At 41.6% G+C, this 20,287-nt stretch overlaps 1 protein-coding gene across 1 annotated transcript in view; it reads left to right on the top strand.

Moving 5' to 3' along the window:
- MORC1 (MORC family CW-type zinc finger 1) overlaps positions 1 to 20,287 on the top strand; it is a 110,724-nt gene that overhangs the window by 45,875 nt on the left and 44,562 nt on the right. The window contains exons 12-13 of the mRNA XM_030205041.1: positions 1,056 to 1,199; positions 18,765 to 18,919. Coding sequence (XP_030060901.1) covers positions 1,056 to 1,199; positions 18,765 to 18,919 — 299 coding nt within the window. The remainder of the gene's footprint in view (positions 1 to 1,055; positions 1,200 to 18,764; positions 18,920 to 20,287) is intronic.

Raw genomic sequence — 20,287 nt, 5'->3', positions numbered from 1 at the left:
TATCCCCTCTCCCACCTTCCTTCCAAAGTATGCATATTGAGATCTTTAAGTCTGTCCCAATATGCTTTATGACGAAGACAACTGACCATTTTAGTAGCGGCCCTCTGGACTGACTCCATCCTGTTTATATCTTTTTGAACGTGCAGTCTCCAGAACTGTACACAGCACTCTAAATGAGGTCTTGCTAGACACTTATACAGAGTAATTATCACCTCCTTTTTCCAGCTGGCCATTCCTCTCCCTATGCACCCAAGCATCTTTCTGGATGTGTACTTAAATATGCTATTAAATACATTGGCAAGTTAATTCAAATTGGTTTGGTTGGGTAGATGGAATCCTTGGCCTTGATTTGCACGTTATAAATGAAAAAGTTAGTTTTTGTTGTCTAGAGGCTCAGGATGCAGTCTAGTCCTGCTACAGCTAAAAATATTCTAGTTTGAACTCGATACCTATAGCACAGTTTTTGAAAAAAACAGCTGACTTTCAGAGGATACATGCAGGCAGATATAGGGTAGAAATTTGCATTACTGCATGAAGCCACTTCTAGATTGCCTACAAAAATCTGAATTTTTTTCTGCAGTTTGTGCGTGGAAGTTTTTCCTTAGCACAGCCTTTTTTATGAGGCTGAATTGTTTATATTACCCATTCTACAGTGGCACTGGTCTTCATTCAGTGTTTGGGGGTGGCACCTGCTTTTGCCCTGTCAACATGTTGCCCAGTCTCTGGCTATATGTATGCCCACCTGCAGACTATCAGAGATATTCATGTAGTTCATAGATTAGTGCTTAGGCATATATTTGGCATGTATGCATGTATATGCACACATACACATGCAGTCGGCGTGTAAACGTGAGCACCTATTTTATGGAATTACCCCCTTTGATATGCATTAATCTGTTGTATGAACTTTGTTGAGGTTTTGCTATTTTTATTTCCTTTTCCTTCTTTCTGTTCACTTCATGCTGTGACACCCTTTCTGAAGTAAAAAGCAGCCTGACCGGAAGACAAATGAACTTTGCAATAACTTGTGTCTTTTTTGCTCCTTCACTTTTCAGAGAGCTGAAAAGGCCAAGGGAGTTTCACTTAATATTTGGAGTAAATATTGAAAATAGGAGCCAGGATGGGATGTTTCTGTACAATAACAGTCGTTTGATCCGAATGTATGAGAAGACTGGGTGGCAGTTACATCACGATAGTTAGTAAGTAGGTTTGTTTGTTTTTTTTACTGTCGAGTGCCTCCTCCTCCACCCACACCTCATGCATGTCATACACTCTGATATCTCATCTCTCGAATCAGTGGTGTAGCTACGTGGGGCCAGGGGGGCCTGGGCCCCTGTAGATTTAGCCCCGGACCCCCCTGCCGACGACCCTCTTGACCCCCCTCCCGCCTTCGCCGTTGCCTGCCTTTGCTTGCGGGGAACCCCAACCCCCGCCAGCCGAGGTCCTCTTCTTCCCGCAAAAAAGGCTTCCTTCTGTTTCTGACGTCCTGCAGGGGAGAAGAGGACCACGGCTAGCGGGGGTTGGGGTCCCCCTCCAGCAAAGGTAGGCGATGGCGGGTGGGGGGGTCGAGAGAGTCATTGGTGGGGGGGGGGCAAAGCTGGTGGCGGCGGTGGCGGGGTCGGCAATGGCGGGGGGTGGGTTGGCGGCGCCGGGGGGGGGGGGCTAAAATGTGCCCCCTCACCTCGGGCTGTGGACCCCCCTCCCACCGAAGTCTGGCTACGCCCCTGTCTCGAATACTCTATGAAAACAAATGGTTGGGGTCCTGTGGCCATATCATTTCTGAAGAAAACTGAAGTCTTTTGCAGGTTGCTGGTACTCGTGTTGGGCCAGCATGAAAGTAATGGTTGTACATGAGCTTTTGAGACTAACCATTGGTTAGGTCTTCATCTCAAAATGGGACCATCTTCTTTTTTGAAAGTTCTGGTACGATAATGGTTTGCCTGTCAACCCAGTATAAAGGAAATTGACATTTTTCTTAAAACATTTTGCAATTTACCACAGGAAGATTTATTTTTTCAAGCAAAAACAAATGCCCCAAATTTATGGGGATTCTGCTTGGTAATAAAATTAAATTAGTTACTGTGATTCATTAAGTTGTATTCATATGTAATCATGCAGTTTAGATTGGTTATGAATCACTGGTTTCCACAGCCAACGGACTCGCTGACATTCCCTGGTAGCCCTCCCCATCCATTACTAGGCAGGTCCAACTTTGTGTAATCAAGTACACACAGAGGGGCATAATCGAATGGCGCCAGTCAAATCGATGGCCATCTTTGGGGCCGGCTCCGCAAAGGGACGGAGCCAAGTGTATTTTTTAAATACGCTTGACGCCGGCCAAACTGCTCACCGGGGTTAGATGAGATGGCCGACTCCGATTTTCAGCCGTAATGGAAACCGGAGCCGGCCATCTCAAACCCGGCGAAATGTAAGGCATTTGGGTGTGGGAGGAGCCAGCATTTCTAGTTAAGTGGCCCCCCTGACATGCCAGGACACCAACCTGGCACCCTAGGGGGCACTTTTAAAAAATTTTAAAAATAAAACAATTAGCTTCCAGGTGCATAGCACCCTTCCCTTGGGTGCTGAGCCCCCCAAATCCCCCAAAACCCACTGGCCACAACTCTACAGCATTACCATAGCCCTAAGTGCTGAAGGGGGGGCACCTACATGTGGGTACAGTGGGTTTGGGGGAGTTTTGGGAGGGCTCCCATTTACCACCACAAGTGGAACAGGTAGGGGGGGATGGCCTGAGTCCTCCTGCCTGAAGTGCACTGCACCCACTACAAACTGCTCCAGGGACCTGCATATTGCTGTCAGGGAGCTGGGTATGACATTTGAGGCTGGCATACAGGCTGGCAAAAAAAGTTTTTAAAGTTGTTGTTTTGAGGGTGGGAGGGGGTTAGTGACCACTGGGGAAGTCAGGGGAGGTCATCCCTGATTCCCTCCGGTGGTCATCTGGTCAATTGGGGCCCTTTTTAGGGACTTGGACCTGAAAAAAAGGGTCCAAATAAAGCGGACCAAATTCTCGTGACGGCCGGCTTTCTTTTTTCCATTATCGGGCGAAGCCGGCCATCTCAACACACGCTCCCGTCCCACCTTCGCTACCATGCCGACACACCCCTTTGAACTTTTGCCGGTCCACAACGCAGTTGAAGCCTCCCAAAATCGGCTTTCGATTATGCCGGTTTGGCCAGATCCAGGAGATCGACGCCCATCTCCCGATTTGTGTCGGAAGATGGGCGGCGATCTCTTTCGAAAATAAGCTGGACAGTGAGCACAACATGAATTCTATTGACTTCATATAACTGACAATGACTGCTCCTGTGCATTAATTCCATCCAGTTATCTGGTTGGCAGTCTGAAATGTTCACTGATTCTATCCTTGAAGGCCCCCCAGCCCTTTGGGTTTACATTGACTATGCATGAAATGTATTTGAGCATGCTACCCATATTATATGCAGAGGTATTTCATGCATATTCATTGTGGATATTCTTAAAACCTGACTCATTGTTCCTGAAGACAGATCTAGAAAGCACTGGTTTATGGTAAAGCTATGAGGATACTGTTAGAAAATGATGGATGAAATGAAGATGATAATGGATAGGCAAGGCATCATCTGGAATCATCCATTAGCAATTTGTTTTGATTTATTAATTTGTTGGTCAACTACTGAAGGTAAGAAGAGGGACACAAGGAAGGGGAAGTGGGTGGTGGGTATGTATAGGAATTTATATGTGTATCTACCCTGAGTAGACAAATTGCTGCTGCACAGACTGAATGAGCTATTATAGTTTTTATCTGCCATCATTTACTATGTCCTGCTTTGAGTCAATAGATATTTATATCAATAGAAATGAGAAATTGCAGTTAAACAGTGATGTGATGCTTAGCCTGACATATTGTATTTTATTTCAAGAGGTGCCATGTCTTGGATAAAGCAGTGTGCTAGCTGTCTCAGTCCACTTCAGAGGTTAATTAAAAAAAAAAACAGGTCCTCACATCATAGGGCATCACCTTGTTTTCCATTTTTTTCTTTTATTTTTTATGTCCTGGATAGCGATCTGCTTCATACATAGCCAGGTACAGAACTCTATCTTTTTGCTTAAGTTAGTCAAGAAATATATTTAGTTCAACAAATATTTTTTTCCCTTTTTATTTGCTAAACTTTATTTCAGTTGCTTACAGTAGAGACTGATCAATTTCTCAAAGATTTTCTTTCTGTGAATCCAGTTTCAGAGAGAACATGCTGGGTGTTTTGCTTTCAGTTTTACATGCTTATCAGAGCGTATTATCTACCGTATATGATGAAATGTCCTAGTGATAGCATTGTTTACTGAAGTGCTCAGGAGTCTTGGTTTCAGAGAACTACACAGCTTTCTTATTTGTTTTAATTTATTATTTATTACATTTCAAATTAATCCATTGTATCACTACAGTAAGCAGAAATAACATCCCTTCAACAGAAATGTATCATACCAAAAGTACAATTAATAATGCTGAAGGTGTAAACATGTCATGGAAAGTCCTCTTTGACCACATTAAAGGAGCGACAAGATTAACAGAAAGTAGCAAGGAATGGATAATGCCAATAAATATGATCAGGAATGAAGAGTAGAAGAACCAAGAGGAGCATAATCCTAAATGCAGTAAAAAGGCTCCCATTACACACAGACAGTGATTTTTAAATCCTCAAACAGGCAATTTATCAGAAAGAACTCTGATATTTAAGCTGACACTTAGAGGAAAAATAATGAAAACTTAGAGCTCCAGTCTGTAGGACTAGAAGCCGCAAAAGCAGAAAAGATTTTTGTTTGTCTGAGTGGATTGAGCAACATCTGGAAAAGTAAAAGCCAAATCTTTTTTAAAAAAGTAAGCTTTTTTTTTTAATTCTTGGAAAAGCAACACATCATTATTCAAGAAGAAATACATAAAAGACAATAATTAAGCAAAAAAAAATAAATAAAAACAAAAATAGCCCTAACAGAGACTAAAAAAGATCTCGGAATGAAACTAAGGGGTCCTTTTACTAAGCCGGGCAAACTGCTGCGGCTACTTTTAGTGTGACAGTAACATGTCTGCATTCCACAACCACCACCATCACCACCCCAGTTTCACAACTGTATCTCCCCTTTCCCTCTCGCTTCCACCACCCGCTCTGTCATGCCTTTGAGTCTGGGCCTCCGGCAGCAAAGAGAAAGCACCAGGCCTGGTACCGGCACTAATTTCAATGCCAAGGAGCCTTCCAGCCTATCCGCTTGTGGAGGCTCTGTTGGTACCACCCCCTCTGATTCATATATGTCAGAGAGGGCAGGACCAACAGGACCTTCACAAGCATGTGAAAGGAATCAGAAACAGCAACTGCAACGGGAACACAGGGGTAAGGATACTGTCAGTAGGATAAATCAAGAATGCTCCACCTCATGAGGTTATCCCAGAACAAATTTAAACTTATAGTCCCAGTCTTTTGGGGTGGTGTACTCACATACAGTGATAATGTCAATGCAGTTATACTTCTGTTCTCTCCTTCAGAAGGGGCCTGCAGTGACAAGACACTGTGTCCTCCCACCTCTGCCCCTTCTCTGGATTGAGCACTTCTCTGGTAACCTTCTGTGATGACTCTACAGCCATGCCAGGCCCAAGAGCTGGCTAATTGAACAGCTAGTCCTGCCTCCAGCGATTGTGCAATAGCATGAGAAAGTTCCTTTGGTGGGCGGAGGCTCAGCAGCTCAGGCTGGGTGATGAAACTTCATTGTTACTGAATGAAATGCCCTTTTTCTGCTCAGACAAGCATGGACCTCTCAACCTCCTGAGGTGTAGGTCCAGCAATTGCATAACACAAGATAGGCATGTGCACAGATCTTGCAGTCTACTGGGTACAGACCATGGCCGGGACTCCACAGAACCTGGAAACTAGAAACTGGGAGAAGGCCAACAGTCATTCAGAAGTGAATGGTTCCAGAATGTGATATTTTTCTAAGACATCACCAAAGCAGGGAAGATGGGTATCTCTACCAGGGCAGGATCAACGCATAGGCAAAGTAGGCATGGTCCAAACACTTAAGAGGGGCCCTCTCACTTGTGCTAATTCAGTGACTTCCAAGGCAGATTTTTGCTCTGGTAAATCAGCTGTTAGCAGAAATATGAACATGGGGCGTGGGGTAGAGGTTGGAGTCAGAACCATTGCCACTGCTGCTTGCATAGATCTCTGTTTTCTCCCTACCCTCTGTGCATTTTCCTAGCACTTCTTACCTACTATATTCCCCCTATTTGTGGGAGTTTTAAAATGTATTTGTATGATGATATGGGGGAGGGACCCAATGCACTTATTTACCTAGGGCACACCAAAAATGTAACCCTGCCCTGGTCTCTGCAGGCCCCCTGGGCCTGAAGTCTTCTCTCAACTCCTGGAATGCTAGCATCAACTCTGTGGCATGACCTCAGTGGTTCCCCTCCACCTGCTTCAGAAGGACACTTTAAAAATGACACTTCCCCTAGGGGAGATCGCTGCGCTGAGCATTGTATTCAGCTCCGTGCCTCCTATCTCCAGCCGGAACCAGGAGAGCACCACTTGGCTCTTCACCCAAATATGCAAACTGTTTGATGGAGTCAGGGAGAGGAACATGAAAGGATTTAAACAGAAAAGTCCTCTTTCCTCTTGACATCTCAGTAAATTGCTGAAGATCAAGCTCAGAAGCTTACAGCACATGTCCTCTCTTTGCTGACACATTATTGCCACTTTCTTAGTTTAAAGTCCAGGGTCGTTGCTGGATCATATTTTGGACCAAAAAACAACTAGAAAAATGTCAGCTCCCTGAGCCATTCTCTGTTTGGTCCTGGAATAGAATGATTTTACAGGGTATGTATTTTCCAGATAACACAGACTGTGCCATTAGATTAAATTTCTTACCTGAGCTGCCACATTATTACAGTAACAGCATCTAAGAAAGCAAATAGATGTTAGGAATTATTAGGAAAGGAATGGAAAACAAAAATGAGAATGTTATAATGCCATTTTATCACTGCATGTTACAACCTTACCTTGAATACTGTGTGCAATTGTGATCATCGCATCTCAAAAAAGACATAGCAGAATTAGAAAAAGTACAGAGAAGATCAAAGAAAATGGTAAAGCTAGGGCTCCTCAGCTTGGAGAAGAGATGGCTGAGGGGAGATATGATAGAGTTCTGTAAAATACTGAGTGGAGTGGAACAAGTAGACGTGGATTGCTTGTTTACTCTTTCCAAAAATACTAGGACTAGGGGGGCACACAATGAAGCTACTAAGTAGTAAATTTAAAACAAACCAGAGAAAATATTTCTTCACTTGACGTGTAATTAAACTCTGGAATTTGTTACCAGAAAATGTGGTAAAAGCAGTTAGCTTACAGGGTTTAAAAAAGGTTTGGATAGTTTTCCTATAAAAAGATGTTGGAAATCTTAAACATATCATCTATTCTTGCCCATATATTCAAGAATATTGGAATTCTGTATGGGACACAATATCTTCCACCTTGAATATTCAAGATGTTTTATCATATAATATAGTTATATGTGGATCACTAATGTTACAATCATCAATAGACAAATATCAAGCACAATTACTGGATTTAATGTTACATCAAGCCCTTAGAACTACTACTACTACTACTTAACATTTCTAGAGCGCTACTAGGGTTACGCAGCGCTGTACAATTTAACAAAGAGAGACAGTCCCTGCTCAAAGAGCTTACAATCTAATAGACAAGTGAACGGTCGGTCCGATAGGGGCAGTCAAATTGGGGCAGTCTGGATTCACTGAACGGTAAGGGTTAGGTGCCGAACGCAGCATTGAAGAGGTGGGCTTTAAGCAAAGACTTGAAGATGGGCAGGGAGGGGGCTTGGCGTAAGGGTTCAGGAAGGTTGTTCCAAGCAAAGAAACTTATTTATCATGGTGGAATTCTGTGTGTATTTTAGCTAAATATGAATATGCTGCGGCTGAAAAACATAACTCACTTGTTAAGTACAACAAAATATGGTCTCCTTTACTAAACTCACTACGTAATAACCTTTGTCAGAATTGAAATTATGTATTACTCCTGTGACTTATGATTATGATCTGTTATCAAAATAATCCCGGACTTGCCCTGTTACAAGAAATGATTTATCTTGGGGGAAAGAGCTCTAGAGCACTCGCTACTATTTATAATTTAAGAGCAGGTGCTGTATTTATAAGTTTTAGGATATTAATTTCTCCACCAATCACCAAAGGTGATAATTGCAATAAATTAAATAAATTAAGTATATATAAAAGATACCATATACTCAGAACACAAAGAGACCGTATTTTTAGCTTCAAAAAGGTTGATTTAATATACAAATGCACACGAGAGGTAGGTTTTAAGAGATCTTTACAGATAATCTGTGCTTAAGTAAGGCAAGGTAGCAGGTCTAGATCAAAAGTTATGTTACTTACAAGTCCTTGTTACACAGTATGAACAGCATTAGGTAAGCACATGTTTGCAGGACAGGAGAGCTTCTGCAGTGAGTGGATCTGAGTTGCTTGCAGTTGAAGAGAATCTGAATCTTGGGGAAACAGCTTTTGCTTTTATATCTTGCAAGCTGCAGGAGGATATGCCATGTGGATCTTTGTCCTGGTTTCCTGGTTTCCACACGACCCTTGGGCATTTGCAAAGCATTGTGGTATCTTGGTCTCATGTCTTATGACATCACAAGACTTGCTGTCTGGATCTTGCTGACAAATGGTCTTTTGATGTAAAAAGGCTTCCTGCTCAGTCTCTGGAGCAGATACACATTACAAGTCCTTCCTTTCTGCACATGTCTGAAAGCTGATGGGAGGGGCAGGTATACCTTTGACAAGCAAATGTCCTGTTTATGGTTTCCCCTCTGAAGTCTTTGTCTTCAATGGGTTCTCCAGACTTTCTGTCTCTTGGGTCTTTGGTTTTCAGAGATGTCCTGATGAGCGTCCAGGTACCCACCTTAGTCAAGCTTTTGTTCAGTCTTTTTAGGTGGGAGGGCAGAGAGAGTTTTATTTCTCTTTGAAGCACAGTACCCCTTTGGTCTCTCAAATGCCTTTGTAATTAACCAGTCCCACTACCAGAAATTCCCAAGGAAAAGGGGAAAGAATGTACATCCCCCAAAAGCTGTCTTTTTATATTGATAAAATAATTCTGACAATTGGCTTATACCATAACAGCCCTAACTTGAACATGTATGCTGATGCTTGTTACTGTTAACTTGTTAAGCTGGCTAATTGCTTTATTTTAGCCATTTGTTATCATTTATAAAACACAATAAAAATATTGGAACTAAAAAAAAAAAAAGTTTGGATAGTTTTCCTTAAAAAAAAAAAGTCCACAAGCCATTATTAAGATGGACTTGGGAAAATCCACTGCTTATTTCTAGGATAAGCAGCATAAAATTTGTTTTACTGTTCTGGGATCTTGTCAGGTACTTCTGACCTGGATTGGCTACTGTTGGAAATAGGATACTGGGCTTGATGGACCTTCGGTCTGTCCCAGTATGGCAACGCTTATGTTCTTGTAATCCAGGACTCCAGGATAGAATGTCCACTGCATTCCTTCTTCTCTCCACAGAGATATCTTGAAAATATGCCCAGATGGTTTGTGAAACCTAACCTCCTTTCATAATCTCGTTCTTGGCAGAGCTTAACAAAATGTCCCTATACATTTAAGATTCATGCAGTAGCTTCTGAACTTTATTTCAAATGAATTGTTTTCCTGATGTGACTCCAGAGGCCCCCCCTCACACTAACAACCCGTGGACCGCATTCCTGCCTCAGAATGTTTCAAGTAGAGGGACCAGTATTCCCATTGCCTCTTTTCTTAATGTTTTGAAATTCCTATGATCCGTAACTGGGTAATTCCTGTACCTCCTAAGAAGAAACACTCTTAAGATTTGATGGCATGCTTATAAAGAAGGTCTGAGGAATTAGTTGAATTGATATCCTTTCTGAGGTGTACTGGTGCCACATTAATGTCTATACAGTACAGTATTTATATTGCTCTGTCACTGCTGCCATAAAACATACGCACTAGAGAATTTGAAAGATATGTTTTATACCAAATTTATTTGACCAAGATGGGTTTTCCATACAGTCATCAATCTTTTGTTGGTCTGTCTGGACGTGATCAAGGTTCTCTTTACTAAGGCCAATGGTGGAGAAAATTCCTTTGCCCAAATAGCAAAAATACTCAATTCCAAGGTGGTAGGTGCTAGTAACAGTGAAACATCTTTCACTTTCTTTCTAGAATTGGCCATAAGGAGTGTTGGGGGGGGGGGGGGGGCTCATTACCACAAGATCACAATTGCTTAACCAAGGATAATCATTTTCTGGATGACAATATATAATTTTGCAGTTTTATACTAAATTGCTATAATGTTTTGTGATATGCAGGTAATTTTATAGCAGGGCACATGGTTTAAGAGGGTAAGTAGGCACCTACTTGAATCTTATTTTATAAAGAAACATACAGGGCAATTCTTTAACTGTGTATCTGCGTTTATGCACCACTTCAGCGCGTAAATGCAGGAAACATGCACAAGTGCCCTAAGCACTATTCTGTAAAGATACATGTAGGTGACATACCCTAAAGTGTATAAATGGCACTCAAAATTGCACACACCAATTTGTGTGCACAGTTTAATTGAGTAACAAGGCAATTAGCGTCAACTCTAAAGATGCGCAGGTAAATATTTTAGTGCACAATTGGAAAGGGGGTGTGGCCATGAGAGAGGCATGGGTGGGTGAGGGGAGTTCACTTAAAATGTGCACAGTATTATAGAATATGGGAGATCTGCACCTAATAAATTTATACCAGGTTTTAGTTGGTGTAAATCCTCGTGCCTGAAATTGGGCATGGATCCCGACGCTTGGTTCTATTCTGTAAACGATGCCCAACTTCAAATGCAGTTTTTAGAATAGCGCTCAGCACTTTTTTTTCGGCACCCAAATTTGGGCGCCATTTACTGAATCCAGCCCATAGCGCATAATTGCAAGTGAAACATGCATGTGGGCAGAAGATGGGCATATCTTCCAATCACTTGTGCAATTTATAGAATAAGGTAAGTTGTGCATGTTGCTTTTTAGACTTAGGCATGCCCATTTTCACCTGCCATTGACCAGGCATAAACGGGAGTGCTTTGGACCTCGCCAGTGTTATTGACCATCACAGTAATAAATCCATGAATTCTAAGATTAAATCAACATCCGTTAGCAAATAATGTTTGATTTTATAACCGAAAAAGATACAAGGTAACCTATGGAACTTTGTAAGTCTAAGTGCTTTGAAAATGAGCCTTATAATCACTTAAATGTATGATTTCAAATCTAAAATCAAAATCAAGGTAAAAGAGTGATCTCAAAGGGCATTGCAGTGCAGGTTCACGCTAGTATTATATGAGTGTAATGGAATCTGGATGCCTAGATACCATTATAGAATAGGTGTGTCCTGTGCTGCATTGGGACGCCTACATCTAGTCACTCCTTTACAGAATTACTACCATCCCCTGGATTCTATATAGCGCGCCTAGCATTCCACGCTGAAATCCAAGTGGATTCTATAACAGCTTGCGTAATTTAATTGGCTTAACAAGCCAGTCAGTGTTGTTGATCACACACTTAACAAACAATAATGAACACTAATCTATATAAATAAAAATGTAAATGTTCGTTTGTTCAAAATCTTAAATCTCTGAAAGTTCTTCACCGATTGCTTTCAAATTTGGACACAACGTTGCATTCGAATACGCGCATGTTTTTATCTATCAACTATTATATAGATGTCACAGCTGTCATACTCGCGGAGCGGAAGCAGTGCGACGAGTAATTGCAAATCAAACTGAGGAAGAACGGCCATCACCGAAAGAGCGAAACAGACAAAGAATGGCTCAAATACGTGCCGAGGAAGCAGCAGAGCGACATGCAGCCAGACTTGATGATGCACGGTTGCGAGCACGGCGATCGCATTCTGCAGCTTCAGATCTGCTTCGTTCTCAACACAATCAATGCGACAGGCTGAGAGTGGCTTAAATCTCCAAAAGTTCTTCACCGATTGCTTTGAAATTTCGGCACAACGTTGCATTCGAATACGCGCATGTTTTTATATACCTACAATTGCAAATCAAACTGAGGAAGAACGTGCATCAGCGAACGAGCGAAACAGATAAAGAATGGCTCAAATACGTGCCAAGGAAACAGCACAGCAAAAAACCGCTCGAGGCTCTTGAACAATCATTGCAAGATTTGCGTGGAAACAACAGACCATTTGGGAACACATTAATATTGCTTGCAGGAGATTTCAGGCAAACATTACCTGTAGTTCCTCAATCGACACCAGCAGACGAAATAAATGCTTGCCTAAAATACTCTACTTAACTACAAATATGCATGTCCAGCTGCAAAACGATCAATCACCTCAGATATTCTCACATCAATTGCTGAAAATTGGGAACGGAAAGGTGCCGGTTGATCTGACCTCAGGACGAATTTCATTGCCTCATAACTTCTGCATTTTAGTGACCTCAAAAGAACAATTGGTTGAAAAAGTATTTCCCAATATTCAAACCAATTATAAGAATCACAATTCGCTGAGTGAACGAGCTATTCTTGCGGCCAAGAACAAAGACGTCTACGAATTGAACAATATTATTCAGTCTAACATTCAAAGCGAGCCACACACATACAAGTCCGTCGACACTGTTCTGGAAGCAGATGAAGCGCTTAATTATCCAACAGACTTTTTCAATTCACTCGATCTGCCAGGGATGCCACCACACGTACTGCAATTGAAAATCGGCCTGCCAATTATCATGTTGCGAAATATCAACCAGCCAAAGCTTTGCAACCGCACACGGCTTGCAGTAAAAAATGTAATAAGCAATGACGTACAAGCAACAATCTTGACAGGACCTTTCAAAGGTGAACATGTCCTCATTCCTCGCATTCCCTTGATTCCAACAGATATGCCATTTCTATTTAACAGATTGCAATTCCCAATTCAATTGGCGTTTGCAATCACCATCAACAAAGCTCAGGGCCAATCTTTAGAATTCACCCGTTTACATCTACACACGGATTGCTTCTCACATGGACAATTATATGTTGCATGTTCTACAGTCGGCAAACCAGACAATCTCTATCCCTGCACACACAATGGAACAACAAAAAATATTGTATACCCACAAGCATTATGAAATTAAACATATTAGAAACATGCGCTTCCTCTTTTCTTTCTTTTCCATTTAACCAGACTGAGCCACAGCAACGCGTGGCCGGGTAGAGCTAGTTGACAATAATTAGAATTTACGCACACAAATCGTGAAGCGTATTCTGTAATGCAGAGCACCTAAATTTTAATGTGTGCAGGCAAAAGGGGCGTGGTGATGGGCTGGGAAATGGGCATTTCATGGGCGTTCTAAACTTTACACGCATAGTTATAGAATGTGGCTCAGAGCGCCTAAATCTACATGCCAGGAATTACGCCACATTTTTGTTGATGTAAATGGATGTGTATTGTGTTAGGCACTGGGCTATCAACTAAGTTTCTAAATCTAGGCGCTGCTTATAGAATATGCTAAGGCGGAAATGTTTTCAGTGTGAATTTTTTAGGCACTCGCACAACTACTCTATCGGAGAGATTAGTTTTCACGCTACAAGGTACTTTAATCTACTGAAGTATTAGGAGTGACCTGCCATACTTTTTTCTATAGTGCATCAGTCATGCATGCACGGTCTTTTTAAAGACCACCTCATTATTCCCATTCAGCTGCATAATCTCATTTTCATTTCTGTACCATCAGACTCCTGAGGAGGCACTTTTTACGCCGAAACACGGTGCCGTTCCGGTCTTGACATTTGTTTTTACACCATAAATTTTATCTGTTGAACCTGTGGTTTGTCCAGCCTTCCCTCACTTCCCACTTCTTGGTTCGTTCGTATAGCCTAGGTGCAACAACAAGAAGGAGCCAGAAGAGAAATCCCTACACATAAAACCACATGCAGAAAGGATGTAGAGATGGACAATGTTCTTCCTTGCGTCAATAGAGAATTTATTGAAAAAGTACCACATATACTGAGACCCGACACAGGACCATGTTTCAGCAGGAGGAACCACCTTCCTCAGGGGTCACACAATCTGTCGGATGTGATGAAAAGATCACATTGGAATGATGGTGCATAAGAGCAGTAGAAACTGGTAATAGCACAAGAAATATAGCCCTGTACAATTCCTTAGGAGGCAGAAGCAGTGCTTCGCTCCTCCACACAGCTAACTCCACCTAAAAAGTCATATATTGTGTGACTCCTGAGGCAGGTGGTTCCTCTCTCCGAAACACCGTCCCGTGTTGGGTGACTGTATATGTGGTGCTTTTTCAATAAATTCTTTATTGATGTGAGCAAGAACATTGTCCTTCCCTAATTCTGCTTGTTGTACACCCTTGGTGCTCCACATTTATACAGGGCTGCCGAGAGGGGGGGGCGGGCAGGGGAGTAAAATTCCCCGGACCTCCAGGAGGGGCCCAGCACTGTGGTCTCTCTCTCCTGCTGCTGATGGGACCCGAGTGATCGCATCCCGACAGGAGCATGAGAGAGAAAACTCCGGCGCCAGGCTCCCTTTGGAGGCTGGGGAGGACCTGGAGCTTCCTCCAGCACTGCTTTTCTGCCCATTGCTTGCTGAGCAGCTGCTTTTCCTTTCAGGCGCTCATGCTCGATTTTTAAACAGAGCATGCCCTGAGAGGAAAAGCAGCCTGTTGCGGCAGGGATTGGGGGGGCAGTAGCGGCAGCGGACGATGATTGTGGGGGGGGGGGGGGGGCGACAGCGGCCTTGTCCCAGGCCCGGTTCAGTCTCTCAGCGGCCCTGCATTTATACATTCATTGCAAACATATATATTTATAATACTAGCATTTATGTACATGTGCACATCTATGCATGTAACTATTAGCATGGGACCTAAGTGCTATTTTGCAAATACACTGTAGACCCTATATAACGTGACTCGATATAACGCGGGATCGCTTACAATGCAGTCAAGGGGTGAACCCCTTTATTTCTTTTTGCGACTTATTATTCTTCCCCCCCCCCCCCCCCCATATAACGCGGATTCATTTATAATGCAGTCAAATATCTTGGATCCCAACATCAGCGTTATATGGAGTCTGCAGTGTATCTGCTTAACCTACATAGCCAGTGTTGGGTAAAATCATTTTGACAAAGATTTCAAATCAAAATCACTTACAAAAGGAATTTGAAATCAAAATCAGTAAGTCAGCTGTGATTTCAAATCAAAATCAGTTGTCAAATGATTTCAAATCAAAATCAGCAGAGCAAGGTACTACTATTAAACGTAATTGTCATCAATGTTCCCTCTAAGCTGAGCAGGAGTCCTCCAGCTGCATTGCTACCAGTGGGGGGTAGCGCTTCAATATTGTGTTTTCAATCACTATGACAGGCATTCCATAGAGTCCTGCAGAGCTTGCCTGTCCCTCACTATAGAAAATATTATATTGAAACAACATTCCCTCTGGCAGGACTGTTGGTAAAGGATTCCTGCGCAGCTTAGAGGAAACAGTGATTGTCACAGGACAGAATCATAGACTTATTGTCAATATTGGTAAACATGAACATGTGGATTACAAATCCATATATAGCGAGAATTAACATATAAATAGGGTTTACAGACTTTGGTAGCTTAGGCTCGAGTTTAGACTTTGCCGGTGTTATTGACCGTCACAGTAATAAATCTATGAATTCTAAGATTAAATCAATATCCATCAGCAAATAATGTTTGATTTTATAACCGAAAAAGGTACAAAATAACCTATGGAACTTTGTAAGTCTAACTGCTTTGAAAATGAGCTTCATAATCACTTAAATATATGATTTCAAATCTAAAATCAAAATTGGGGTAAATGAGTGATTTCAAACAGACATTTTTATTGGATGTTCCTTCATTTAGACAGATTTGACTAGAGGATTACAATTCTAAGATGTTTTATGTTGAAGGTGGCCGATTGTGGAATGCGCTTCCCGGAAATCTGTGCAATATGAAGAACTATTTGCAGATTTGGAAGCTACTGAAGGATTCTTTGTTTCAACAAGCTTTCAAATGGAGGGTGTCAGTCTTAACTGAGTCGCTCATAACTGAACCCATAATTCTGGATATTTTTAATTATATTTTTGTTTTTTGTTCTTTTTAATTTAATGTTTGCTATAATGTGTCTGATGTTACTGGTTACTTAAGAACATAAGTGTTGCCATACTGGGATAGACCAAAGTTCCATCCAGCATCCTGTTTCCAACAGTGGCCAATCCAAGTTACAAGTACCTGGCAAGATCCCAAAACAGTACAATACATTTTATGCTGCTTATCCTAGAAATAAGCAGTGGATTTTCCCCAAGTCCAATGGCTTATGGACTTCTTTTTTAGGAAGCTACTCAAACCTTTTTTAAACCCCGCTAAGCTAACTGCTTTTACTGCATTCTCTGGCAGTGAATTCCAGAGTTTAATTACACGTTGAGTGAAGAAATATTTTTTTCCATTTTGTTTTAAATTTACTACTTTGTAGCTTCATTGAGTGCCCCCTAGTCCTAGTATTTTTGGAAAGAGTAAACAAGCGATTCACATCTTCTTGTTCCATTCCACTCATTATTTTATAATATCATATCTCCCCTCAGCCATCTTTTCTCCAAGCTGAAGAGCCCTAGCCGCTCCTCCTAGGGAAGTCGTCCCATCCCCTTTATCATATTCGTCACTCTTCTTTGTACATTTTCTAATTCCACTATATCTTTTTTGAGATGTGGTGACCAGAATTGCACACAGTATTCAAGGTGTGGTCACACCATGGAGCGATACAAAGGCATTATAACATCCTCATTTTTGTTTTCCATTCCTTTCCTAAGAATACCAAACATTCTATTTGCTTTCTTAGCTGCCACCGCCACATACTGAGCAGAGGGTTTAATTTATGAATGTTAAATTGTGAACCGCCTAGTACTGCGGATAGTGCGGTATAGGAACTATGGAAATAAATAAATACACAGGACAGAGCATGGACGGGACATAGGCAGGGCTAAGTAACAGAAATCTCATCTATCTTGTAGATACAAACATTTACATCTGCTCTTGAGGAGGTATATGCCCAGGGTTAGATTATTCAAATATGTGTGTAGATTAGTGTATTTTATAATCTGTGTGCTTGCATACGAACTTGGCCCATTCACACACCTTGCAGATTCCGCCCCGTACATGCCTATTGGCAAAATATGCACCACCATATCATCGCATGTACTTGTAACATTGGTTGTTTTTTTCATTAAGAGACCATTTACACTTCTATGAGAGTAATTTAGTCATTTTTATGTGTATGTGGCCACATACATATGAAAATAACTTTAGAAAAATTATGACCTCTTATAAAATGCTGACCAGCATAAAAGTAAGCACAAGGAGCCTTCAAGAGTAGGGGCATCTCAACTTTATTAATCAGACCTGACACGGTCCGTGTTTCGGTAGAAAATGCCTGCATCAGGGGTCTAGTAATGGTATCTGAATCTGAAGAAATCTATCATCCAGTGATGGTGAGCAACCTTGTCTTGAAAAAGACAATTCTGCTGGAGACTTAAATAAAGGATACCAGACACACAACACGGGAACAAAGCAAAACCTTGAGAGTATTTCATGTGCTGGGACAAAACAGCTGTATACTATCAAACCAACGCTTGAAAAACAAGGTTGCTCACCATCATTGGATGGTAGATTTCTTTGGATTCATATATCATTACTAGACCCCTGACACAGGCATTTTCTGTAGAAACATGGACCGTGTCGGGTCTGATTAATAAAGTAAAGTTGAAACGCCCCTACTCTTGAAGGCTCCTTGTGCTTTTTGTGGCTTTTCACTTTTGCTCTTGTGCCTTTGGAGTCTCTCTTCTTTGTGTTCACTGTAAAAGTAAGTATTTTGACAGAATGATGTGTAGTTTAGCGGTAGAGGTTTTCAGGAGCGGAGCGTGGGTGGAGTTCGCAGATATGACTGTGGATTATGAAATACACTAATCTACACATGTGTTTGAATAATCTACAGTAGGTGCAGATATTTACCTCAGCTCAAGTGAAATCTTTTAACAGATGATTAACATACGGGGTACCAAATTGCTAATATTCACAGATAAGGCCAACTATCAAAATTGTTTTGCATTCATCTAGTATAATATTTAAAGAACCATCAGAAGGCATCACCCAGTTACCAGGACAACAGTCCAAAGATAGCAATCATTTGAGACTTCCTCATCAGTCCAGTTTTCAAAATATTTAAGGTAACTTCCACCAAGGTTATACTATATTTTTTCAAGTTTCTTAATTTTTCATATATTTCATATAATTTGCGTTGTATCATCAAGAATATAGCAACTTATCTTGAAATAAATCAGGAGCCAAATGCCTTCTCAAATCAGATGCCCTATAATAAAATTATCCTTTATATATGCCTGCAAATTCTTGCCAGATGTATAGCAGGGGCAGAGACTATTAAGTGCATCAAATGAAAGCTTGCCCTGTTTTAGAAGTTGAGGTGGGGGAGCTGAAAGGGAGAAATGGTGTGGGGGAGGTTGAAGGACACAAAACACTGGACCTTGTGGAGTTCTTAGTGTTCAATTTCTTAATGTGTGGACTTGGTTCGTCTCTAGTATTTCACTTGCGGATGATGTTTGCAAACTTGCTATCCATGGGTGTTTTTCTTCATTTTAATGCAGCACTGGGGCTGGTGTGATGGGGCTGGTGAACATACCTTCTGAATACATGGCACCAACTCTCAACAAACAGAGCTTTCTAAATGTCAAAGAGTACAATCATTTGCGGAGAATCATGGGGCATTTCCTAATCCAGTACTGGAAGGATTCTGGCATATGTAAGCGCTTCAGACCCTATTTAACTTTGTTTTTTGTTTGTTTTTTAATTGAAAGCTTAAGGAAGGTTCTGGATGGTGATTATTGAAGCTGATGTGCTTTAATTATGTAGGAAATGGGCCATCATCTCTTCTGCCATTTTATGGGAATTTATATGTCTCTTTGGGCCCTTTTTCTAAGCCACGTAGACACCTACGCGCGCCCAACGTGCGCTAAATTGTAGTTACCGCCCGGTTACCACATGGCCCTTGCGATAATTTCAATTTTGGCTTACGTCCGCTATGCTCTTTTACTAAGCTGCAGTAGAAAGTGGTCTTTACCTGCCCTTACATGGGTCATTCCTGAATGTTAAGACCAGTTTTACTCAAGCCGTAAAAATGGCTTTTGTATTTTATGTATTAATGGCCGTGTGCTAATGTTAAATCAAAACAAAAAGGGGAGATCCCTACACAATAGTCATTCTACTTAAATATATCCACATCATTGGCTCAAAAAACCTTCTATTAACACTATAACGCTCACTGCTAACTACATAAAGATAGTAATTTCAGCTTTTTCTTAGCTCAATAAAGTGCTTCCTTTTCCACAAGTAGAGACCGTGGCCTACGGTGGCCAGCGTTTCGTCAGCCTGCTTCAGGGTCTGTTGGTCAGAAAATTAGCATGGAACCTCTGCACGTATCTTCTTACGTTAAGGGGCGTTATAGTGTTAATAGGAGGTTTTTATGAGCCAATGATGAAGCAGGCTTGCTCCTGCTGTTTAATAACGCTGGGAGCTTCTTGAGGCTTTTTTCCTCCTATCGCTCCTTAATAACTTTGCAAGTCAGACCCTGGAACAAGTATCCCATGTGCTAATGTTGCCATTAGCATGCAGCCATTCTGAAAAATTACCACATGTGTACTTACTGCCACCCATTTTGTAGGTGTTAAGGGCTCTTGCGCTATCCGTACACTAACCAGTTAGCACGTGGTAATGTACCAGTGCTGATTAGCACAGGAACGCCTACGTTCCGCCCTGACATGCCCCCTCAAAAAACGTTTGTGTACAGTTAACGTGCACACATTTAACAGTTACCACAGGACGCCATTTTAACCTGCGTTAGGTGTGTATTAGCACCTAATGCAGCTTAGTAAAAGGGCCCCAAGGTTTTTAAAAAATTCAAGCCAATATGCAGCAATCAGCATTTTGTTAAGATGCTGACCGTTGCCAGCTACATTCACCTTGGATATTCAGTGCCAGGGGACATGTGTGGGCACCAGAACTGAACATTCAAAGGTGACTGTCCCACTTCTAGCCACCAGAGTTTATGTGGGCCCCAACTGAATATTGGCTGGCACCCACATAACTTTTCAAATCCTTTTTTTAGCCTTCC

Source organism: Microcaecilia unicolor, chromosome 5 (assembly GCF_901765095.1).
Source record: "Microcaecilia unicolor chromosome 5, aMicUni1.1, whole genome shotgun sequence".
Lineage (NCBI taxonomy): Eukaryota > Metazoa > Chordata > Amphibia > Gymnophiona > Siphonopidae > Microcaecilia > Microcaecilia unicolor.
Note: the sequence above shows the minus strand (reverse complement) of the source record. Positions and strands in the feature narration are given on the sequence as shown.